This window comes from Centruroides sculpturatus, unplaced genomic scaffold (assembly GCF_000671375.1).
Source record: "Centruroides sculpturatus isolate CEXI.00-Female unplaced genomic scaffold, Cexi_2.0 scaffold526, whole genome shotgun sequence".
Lineage (NCBI taxonomy): Eukaryota > Metazoa > Arthropoda > Arachnida > Scorpiones > Buthidae > Centruroides > Centruroides sculpturatus.
The window spans coordinates 127,895-138,551 of NW_019384897.1; the positions used below are offsets into that span (position 1 = coordinate 127,895).

At 29.9% G+C, this 10,657-nt stretch overlaps 1 protein-coding gene across 1 annotated transcript; it reads right to left on the bottom strand.

Moving 5' to 3' along the window:
* Nucleotides 1-76: 76 nt before the first annotated feature.
* On the bottom strand, nt 77-8,272 carry LOC111631409 (UPF0692 protein C19orf54 homolog). Its single transcript, XM_023375645.1, has 5 exons — nt 7,687-8,272; nt 3,168-3,391; nt 2,981-3,099; nt 2,387-2,461; nt 77-566 (listed from the first exon to the last, which is right to left on the bottom strand). The coding sequence occupies exons 2-5, from the start codon at nt 3,389-3,391 to the stop codon at nt 253-255; spliced, it is 732 nt and encodes a 243-aa protein (XP_023231413.1). The 5' UTR covers nt 7,687-8,272; the 3' UTR covers nt 77-252.
* Between the last annotated feature and the right edge of the window lie 2,385 nt (nt 8,273-10,657).

Genomic DNA, 10,657 nt, shown 5'->3' on the forward strand with positions numbered 1-10,657 from the left:
TTATATATTGTATTAGTTATTGAAATTGTCCATTTTGTATATATTACAAAAAGAAAATTTGAAGTTTGTGCAGTTATATCTAACAAAATGTTTCTAGATTTACAAGCAATAAATTCTTTTTTCTTTTTTATGGATTTAAATGCCTAAACATATCATTGAAAGTTTGTGAATATATAGTCAATAAAATACAATCTTAAACAAAAATAAATAATAATTAAATATTAAAGTAATTACTTACAGACTTGTAGTTCTTCAGCATTTATTTAATAAAATAGCATGATTAGATAATTCATTTTGGATACCATTTTTTGGTAAAATGAAGTCACTCGCGATATGTTTCACACTAAATTCTGATAAATTTTTATTGCTTTTACATAACTGATCAAAGTTCCAAATTTGTACTCTACTGCTCTTTCCTTGTCTTGCAAAGACAAAAACTGGAGTATTTTCATCAACATTAAAAGGAAATGAATTGTTTTTCCAATGAATGATATGAGATGGATCAGTATCTTTTGAGCATAGTTTCAAAGATTCACATTGATTTTCATCAATAATGATGCAAAAGCCTACATTAAAAATTAATAAATCTTATAAGCATGATTGGAAAATACTATATTATACGTTGGAAAATATTAGAGATTAAACAATTTTTTAGATTAAATTTTCAAAATTAGAATTAGAAATATAAGGGTGGATCAATAAATAACCAGCCAATAAGAACATTCCACACTGTTGCTTTGGCTGGTTATTTATTGATATACTCTCATAAAAAACATATTTCTTTTTTTAAAAAGATTTTTATACAGGTACACCATCAAAATTCTGGCAACCAATAGTCCAACACAAATTCTTTAATCTGGACAAAGATACAAGAGGGAACTTGAAAGTTCCATGGCCATCAAAGTAATCACTGGGTGATTACAGATGACATTGTGTGTAGGATACACTTATTTACATTATTGAAATGGCTCTTGTTGGCAGTTATACCACATTCTGTAATGTTTTTAGTTTATTTTGCTTAAATTTAACACTAGCTATGGCTTCTAAGAGAGATGAGTGTGTCAGATGTAATTTACATATAATACTTATTTAATTCAAGTTTCTAGCAGCCCATGGTATATTTTAGACATATTTGTAGGTTAGATGTATGTGTTAATGAATTATTATTATATATGACTATGGTTGGTCCAGCAGGGCTTTGGAATCAAGGGTGCTGGAAATTCAATGGTGTACTTGTATTTGTTTTTTTAAAATGTAGAAAATATAAAATTTCTAATTAAAAATTTAAACTAGAAATTCAAATATTTTTTATTTATCCAACTAGTCTTGCTTTTTAAACTTTGGTTATAAAGTAAGAAACCCTCCTATTATTTATGAAATTTGGATGAGATTGAATATAATCTGGATCTTCATAGGTTTTTTACAAATATTTCATTTTTCATCTTTCATTCACATTATGAAAATCAGACTGTCTGTACTGAGGCTACCAATATAGTCCAATAAAGAAAGAAAACTTTATAGAAAACTCAACTACAGTATTTCACTTTCTTAACAGATTTTAGAGTGTATTGTTCACTTTTCAAACTTCATTAAATATATGAATAAATTAAAACTCCACAACTAAAACTATGAGAGAAATGCTTTAATGAAATATGCACAAACAATTGAATTATATCTTCTGGAAAGCAAAAACAAACAAGATTTTTCTGAAGACAAGTGAGATAACTCTACTTGAAATCTTGAATAGTACTTGAAATCTATGTAATGATTTATACATAGTCCATTAAAGCATTTCTTATATTGTAATATGAATATATTTTTTTCAATTCCCTTGTCCTTGCTCATTTTTGTAAACATGATATCTAATTTAATAATTTGTTTAATGATGTTAAAGGAAACAATCTAATGATTAATATCTTTATTAAATTACTCTCTCATATATTTAATTATTAGTAAAAGAAAAAGAAAATAAAAATTGAAAAGAATAAGTTAAATGAATAGCTGTATCAACTTTTTTAAAAAAAATTATGCTATAAATAATGACTCCAAGTGGAATTTTTTTTGAACAAAATATCTTCTAATCAATAGCATAACTAGCTAGGTGCAGATAGTGCAATGCACTGGAGCTAGTTAGTTACTATCACTTTGTCATTAAAAAGTAATAATTTTCAAATATTTCATACAAAAGTATGGAGTATTTGAATGTGTGTGTTTATACTTTCATTTAGTTATAAATTTTTGGATGTGTGACTCTTGCTCTGCCACTGCTTTAAAACATAATGATATATAATGCCATAATCTTTAGTTAACAAATAAAATAAACGAAAATAAATTGCTCAATCTGAAATAAATAATAATTAGATAAATATTTAAGTTAAAATATTACCTGTAATAACAGCCCAATGTGCAGTATGTCCTTTTTTACAACATGGCTCATGGTTACTATCAGCATCATAACTTTACTCAATTATGGAAATTATTATATACAGTAAAATATATTTTATGAAATGCCATCATTCCTTATTAACTGCAATTTTCTTAACTATGGTTTGGAAATAACACAATTTATTTAATATTTTGATTACTGGTAACTTATATTGTATTTTAAAGCAAAACAACAAAAAATTTTCTGACAATGAGACAGTAACAAAGAGAAAGTGTCTTTTTGAGATAAAATGAAATGTTAATGATAACTTGCAGTAAACTGTAATAAATAAAGAAATGCAGGTGGCATATAATTGTATTGATCATTTTATAACATTAGTCCAGTTACTCAAGATAGTTTAAACTTTAGAAGTAGAGAAAACCTGGAAAACTCCACATGGCCAGCCCATTCTGGAGAGGCACACACCCACAACCAAACTCCCAGTGTTCAGGGAACAGAACCACTTGGCCACTGGGGGATCCAATTTTNATTTAATCAAATAAATAATTGAATTGTATTAATTGTATCATTACAATGAATACTGACAGCACCCACCTGAAAACATTTCACCTTTCTTTGTAAACCTTAATTCTTTTGCTCTCTCAAAAGCAGCATCAACCATTAAAGTTTTGGATAATAATTGACTTGCCATACACAGTGCAACTAGACCACATCTAAAAATATTTTAAATAGTTTTACTTATGTATTATTTATACACGAATAAACTAAAAATTAATCTTACTTCGGTCCATCTTGAAGAATTGGTTTCACTTGATGATACACTGAAATAATAAAACTATCAACTTTCCCATTAGTAATATAATTCCAGGATGCTTGGCAAGCTTTTGTTATTTCAGTTTCTTGACTTAATAATGTGTTTTCAGTAGTAATTTTTGCATTAAATGTTGTAGGTATTGATGGAGGTAAAGGTGGTGGGATTGGTGCTTGTGGAATCTTTGATCCCATCTAAATTAAATAAACTAAATTTTTAATACTTTAATACTAATTTTACTACTACTGTAAACTTTAATCTTAGCATAATTTAAAATTTTACTGCAAAAACTTGCAAATATATTTAATTATGTTAGGTACAGCATTATAACAATCCACGATAAACCTTTTTTTACGAGTGTTATGTCACTATTACATTCCACAAGTACTTTCGACCTCCACCGAGGTCTGCTTCAGGTGGTGACTGGCCATGTTTCGACCCGACCATCATAACGATGTTGCCAACGATGTAAATAAATAAATGTGCGCGTCGGGTTTCACCCCTCTGACCGCCATTGCTCAAACTCCTCGAATAAATACTTCCACGCCTGTGCAAGTGTTTCCCCATCCCTGTAGTTGATGCAGTTGCCCCCCATGTTAGCTTTGTGAATCTCCCAGGCCTCCAGGTGACGGATGTGATCCGCGCGGAACGCGTGTCTGATAAGTTTGGTGTTCCGGAAGTCCGCCCTTATTTCAGGGTCGGTGACATAGGTCGATAAGGCCGTGGTGTGTCTTTTATGCTTAATATCAGCTTGGTGTTCACGTATTCGTTTCTGTGTTGATCGGATGGTGGAGCCAATGTAAACTAAGTCTCTATTGAATCTGTCGTCCTGTATGGGAATGGAGTAAACACCTGGGGCCCTGGTGAGATCCATTGCGTCCTTCGTGTTGCGCAGCAAGTCGTAAAGCGTGCCGGTTCTTAAGTACGCGATTTTGGTGCGGCTGTTGCTAGCGATCTTCCTATATAGGGGGTCTAGGTGCCGGTTGAAGCGTACGACCGCGCATCTCGCGTTCCCATCCAGTTGACGGTTGTCGTCCGGCGATGGTAGGGGGCAGTCCCTGCGGTGAGGGGGGCGGCGGGCGCATGCACGTGCTAAACCGCTAGTGACATAACACTTGTAAAAAAAGGTTTATCGTGGATTGTTATTATTCAACGCAGTGTTAAGTTGTTGGAAGTTGTTTATCTTAGTACAGCATTAAACTTGAATTTTTGACATTTAAACTAAAAACAAAAAAATTTTCATACATTTTTAATTATTTTTTATTACTGCTACTTAAGGCATTACAAATTTAATAAAAATGCATGAATTTTAATTTTTTGCTTTCAATTACTATATATATATACAGTATATATATAAGTATTTATTTTTTATTATATAATTATATATTTTAATATAATAATAATTTTTTATTATATATAATTATATATATAATTTTTTTTTGATTTTTATAATGCTACTTATGTATAAGTAAAATTTTTTTGTAAAATAAGTTTCAATGACATGACTCTCTCAATTATTATTATGAAAACATTTAAAGAAAAAAAAAACAAGTTGTAATATTTCTGTTGTAATATAGTTGTTGTAAAAAATACTTTTATTGGTACAATAAAAGTATTTTTTCTATACTTTTAATATTCTTCAATTGCTTTAATATTTTCTAACAGTTTTTTTAACATTTATAGTTCTTTGATACATTAAATTTCTTTCATTTTAACACTGAATTTTATGTTCAAAATTAATTTAATACAAACATTAAACCTTTAAAGGAGCATAATATTCAAAACATTACATTTCATTATATTAATTCTTTAATGATAAATCTGTTTATCATCAATAATAAACTGGATTTTAATTTGATTATTAAAGATATCAAACATATGTAAGGTTGCTATCTATCCCACTTATGTTTATTAAGTCCCATGTCCTAAAGCAAATGCTGGCTCTAAGTAAGACAAGAGAAAATGGGCAAAAAATTTATATTATTTATACATTAATTTGCAAGGCTGGTGCATGCCAAAACTTCTTGCGCAGAGTGCAGATAAGACTAGAGATAGTAATGTCTTGCAGTGTAGTGTGTAGTGATTTTATTTAAGACTCAACCTTAATGGTTGACTTTTACTTTCTTATTGTAGGAATTTACAGTTGTAGTGTGGTGCTTTAGTTTATGTGTAAATAACTGCATTATATTCTTAACCACTTTCTGGGACTTTTGTAAATACTACAGCATTTTAATTATTGAACACACTGAATTATATTATTTTAATAGTTTGAAAGACACAAAAAACAAATCTGCTTCAGTCTTACTCATATGCAGGTTAAATCCCAAGAAAAATATTAACTTAATGCAGGTGGAATTTTTTAAAAACAACAGATGCTCCAAATATGCTAAAAATTGTGGAGTATGCTATATGATTGTTTTCATTAAACATAACATTTGTAAAAGCAACATTACAGATTCAAATCAATTTTAACAAGTTTTTCATACGTTTTTAGTTTTGTAAAACTAACCAACATTGATAGAAGCAGCCATAAAGGCCAAATAAAAAAGTACACATTTAAAATATATCTAAATATTGGGAGCTGTAGTGTTTTTTTTTTTTTAAGGTATGTGATATAATATATTAATATATTTCATTCTTATATTTACACATTTTACTGTTTTCTTCTTTCAAGTCTATTTTTCCATCATGCATCTTTGACAAGGAAAATATTGTGTCCCACTTTTTTACTTTCCAAATGTAGCAAATCTAAACATAAAAATACTTTCTTTAGAAAAGTGTATTATTTTTAAAAATTTATACATTATCACTTTTTTTTTATTTCATCAATCACTTTTAATGCTGCTAACAATTTTACAAGTGGCAATTTTTGTAACAGTAACTCTTTTCGCCCTGTGGGCTCTTTAAGTAAGCCCATTATGGGTTCGGCCAGGCCCACAATGAGAGGACCNTCAATTATTATTATGAAAACATTTAAAGAAAAAAAAAACAAGTTGTAATATTTTCATTGTAATATAGTTGTTGTAAAAAATACTTTTATTGGTACAATAAAAGTATTTTTTCTATACTTTTAATATTCTTCATTGCTTTAATATTTTCTAACAGTTTTTTTAACATTTATAGTTCTTTGATACATTAAATTTCTTTCATTTTAACACTGAATTTTATGTTCAAAATTAATTTAATACAAACATTAAACCTTTAAAGGAGCATAATATTCAAAACATTACATTTCATTATATTAATTTTTTAATGATAAATCTGTTTATCATCAATAATAAACTGGATTTTAATTTGATTATTAAAGATATCAAACATATGTAAGGTTGCTATCTATCCCACTTATGTTTATTAAGTCCCATGTCCTAAAGCAAATGCTGGCTCTAAGTAAGACAAGAGAAAATGGGCAAAAAATTTATATTATTTATACATTAATTTGCAAGGCTGGTGCATGCCAAAACTTCTTGCACAGAGTGCAGATAAGACTAGAGATAGTAATGTCTTGCAGTGTAGTGTGTAGTGATTTTATTTAAGACTCAACCTTAATGGTTGACTTTTACTTTCTTATTGTAGGAATTTACAGTTGTAGTGTGGTGCTTTAGTTTATGTGTAAGTAACTGCATTATATTCTTAACCACTTTCTGGGACTTTTGTAAATACTACAGCATTTTAATTATTGAACACACTGAATTATATTATTTTAATAGTTTGAAAGACACAAAAAACAAATCTGCTTCAGTCTTACTCATATGCAGGTTAAATCCCAAGAAAAATATTAACTTAATGCAGGTGGAATTTTTTAAAAACAACAGATGCTCCAAATATGCTAAAAATTGTGGAGTATGCTATATGATTGTTTTCATTAAACATAACATTTGTAAAAGCAACATTACAGATTCAAATCAATTTTAACAAGTTTTTCATACGTTTTTAGTTTTGTAAAACTAACCAACATTGATAGAAGCAGCCATAAAGGCCAAATAAAAAAGTACACATTTAAAATATATCTAAATATTGGGAGCTGTAGTGTTTTTTTTTTTTTAAGGTATGTGATATAATATATTAATATATTTCATTCTTATATTTACACATTTTACTGTTTTCTTCTTTCAAGTCTATTTTTCCATCATGCATCTTTGACAAGGAAAATATTGTGTCCCACTTTTTTACTTTCCAAATGTAGCAAATCTAAACATAAAAATACTTTCTTTAGAAAAGTGTATTATTTTTAAAAATTTATACATTATCACTTTTTTTTTATTTCATCAATCACTTTTAATGCTGCTAACAATTTTACAAGTGGCAATTTTTGTAACAGTTTTAATTATAACATGATAATATATATATATACATATTTAAACTTAAACGACTGAAATTAATGCATGATACAAGTGCTAAATATTAGTATTTAATTTTATTGGAATCTTTATACACCTGAACTCTATTTAAAGAACTTAATTCAAATTCTTCCATAAATGCTGTAACTCACAGTCAGTGCTTTTCAACTGCCAGTCCATGCAAAAATTTCACTTATTCTAATAAATTACCAAATCATTAGAATACGTTAGCTTAGGTTAGAACATGCGTCCCCACTGTTCCCCGATTCCAACAAACAGAAGAAAGGAAACAGCCGCCATGACGGTGCACGTAGGTAAAAGATTGATCCGTAATTTATACATTCTTCTACTTAAGACTCCATTTAGAAACAAATCAAGTGCAGTTAGTAAATATTTTTTTATGAGAATTCAAGTTAGTCAATCGTTGAAGAAACAAATGTTATTAATAGTTTTAATTTGTATAAACATTGAATACCTAAACCAGTGCCAGAATTCAAAATTCACATGTATTTAGCTAACAGCTACATTATCGCCCTCTGTAGGAATAAATTTAACGTATTAATTTTCAAAATTTATTCTAGTACAAATTACAAACGAGAGGATTCTTCAACATTTAAATTACAATAAACATTATTATTATTATTGAATTTTCCAAAATTAATCATTAAGAAGTTATTGGATAATGAAATTTGTATTCGGAGTGATGTGGTGGGATCCCCCGTTATATATATGTAGGTTTCATTAAGTAAGTCGTTAATTTATATGTCCTCCCTTTATCTCTCTAATTAACGCTTGTCGCTTTTCCCTTCTTAACTCTTAACCGCTAAGTGTTTGTTTCTGGTTAGTTTTGGCTGGAAAGGGCATCGACCGACATCACAACGTAGAGAGACGGTTTTTGTTCATTCTTGGGGAATCGAGTGAGGAGAGGGACGGGGACGACGAGAAAAGAACCAGAGAGAGACTCAGTCAATGGAGATTCAGAGGAGTTGTGTTAAAGAACTGGTACTATCAACATATAAAGGAGGATTCGTAATTGGATATTTCGTATTGTATCAATAAATTTTTGTAATAAAGTCTTTCGACTATTTGAACATTTGTTGTTTATTGAATAGCGACTTTTCAAAATATGTGGCGAAATTTGCGACTTTTATTTTAAAATGTAACGATATTTACGAACGGTTGGGGAACACTGCTTGTAAGTAGTCGGGAACGAGACCCGGGTCAAAATAAAATACAAAATGGTGAAACTTTCTACGAACAGGCGCGAGTTTTGCGCACGCGTTGCTCGCGCTCTCCGAGACGGTCTCGTCCCAAGAATGGCTTCTCCGTTTTTTCTTGTTTTATAATTATCACTTTTTTTTTATTTCATCAATCACTTTTAATGCTGCTAACAATTTTACAAGTGGCAATTTTTGTAACAGTAACTCTTTTCGCCCTGTGGGCTCTTTAAGTAAGCCCATTATGGGTTCGGCCAGGCCCACAATGAGAGGACCCAGTGGCGAGGGACGGGACCCAACATATCCGGACGGACCACTCCCCGAAAAATTCCTGGGGAATTTTCGACCCAGATAGATCCCTCCCCAGAGCGGTAGGCTGCCATTTGGAACGATAGGCCATCCGGTCAAACGGCCCAGTATAGCAAACAAACATCCTCATTTAAATATGAGGAATTTTGGCAGAACTAGAAAACTAGAAATAACAATAATTTTCCAGCGTTCAGCTAAATCTACCAACCGTCCTATCGATAGAACGATGAATGTTCTACGATCGTAACGTCTTTCGTCCTTTTTCGCGCCCTTTTTCTTAAACAGTCGTCTGGCTTCTCTTCTCGCGCCATCGCCAACTCTCGTCTTTTTACTTCTCGCCCAAATCCCACACACACACACACATATATATATATATATATAGCGACATTTCAAATGAGTAGAGTCTACAGTAATGACTGCATAGAAAACATGGCGGTTCATAGCGTAGAAAAAGTATGCTGACTGAATTTTAGAAGTGGCGGAATCAAGAGTTGGACCAGGATCGCAGCATAGCAAGAATTTTGTGTTATTGAATATGACTTAGTTTATATCTTATTCTTCGAATTTTTCCTGTATTCTTCGGAATGAACGACACTGGTTAAAATAAGTAGAGATAAAGTTAGCATATATTGCAGAAAATTCAAATGTTAATTTTATTTTTTAATAGAAAATAAATGAAATTACAATGAAAATTATTTTAAAATATTATTCAACTTCCTGTTATAATTTCATCATACAGTAATTTGTTACATTTTATTTCTCTAGTTATTACAATCAAAATTATTAAAATTTCACAAAAGTGATCATAAAATCTCATTTCTATAAATGAGATTTTATGATCACTTTTGTGAAATTTTAATAATTTTGATTGTAATAACTAGAGAAATAAAATGTAACAAATTACTGTATGATGAAATTATAACAGGAAGTTGAATAATATTTTAAAATAATTTTCATTGTAATTTCATTTATTTTCTATTAAAAAATAAAATTAACATTTGAATTTTCTGCAATATATGCTAACTTTATCTCTACTTATTTTAACCAGTGTCGTTCATTCCGAAGAATACAGGAAAAATTCGAAGAATAAGATATAAACTAAGTCATATTCAATAACACAAAATTCTTGCTATGCTGCGATCCTGGTCCAACTCTTGATTCCGCCACTTCTAAAATTCAGTCAGCATACTTTTTCTACGCTATGAACCGCCATGTTTTCTATGCAGTCATTACTGTAGACTCTACTCATTTGAAATGTAGCTATATATATATATATATATGTGTGTGTGTAGCTACATTTCAAATGATATCTGTGAATACACAGTCAAACCTCGAGTTTCGAACGCATCGCTTTTCGAACAATTCGGTTCACGCGCACAAAAGCAATCAACGACAGGGCTACCGATTTAGAAGTTACTGGCGTTGAAATCGCCACTAACTTCTTAAATTAAATAACAAAAAATTATTAATATTATTATATATTATAATATTAATATTTATTAATACTAGGTACCCAGTTAATTAAAACTAAAAATAAAATCAAAAATCATTTCAGAAAGTGTGGATAAAGTGCTTGTCTGTTTTGATTGATTTGGTT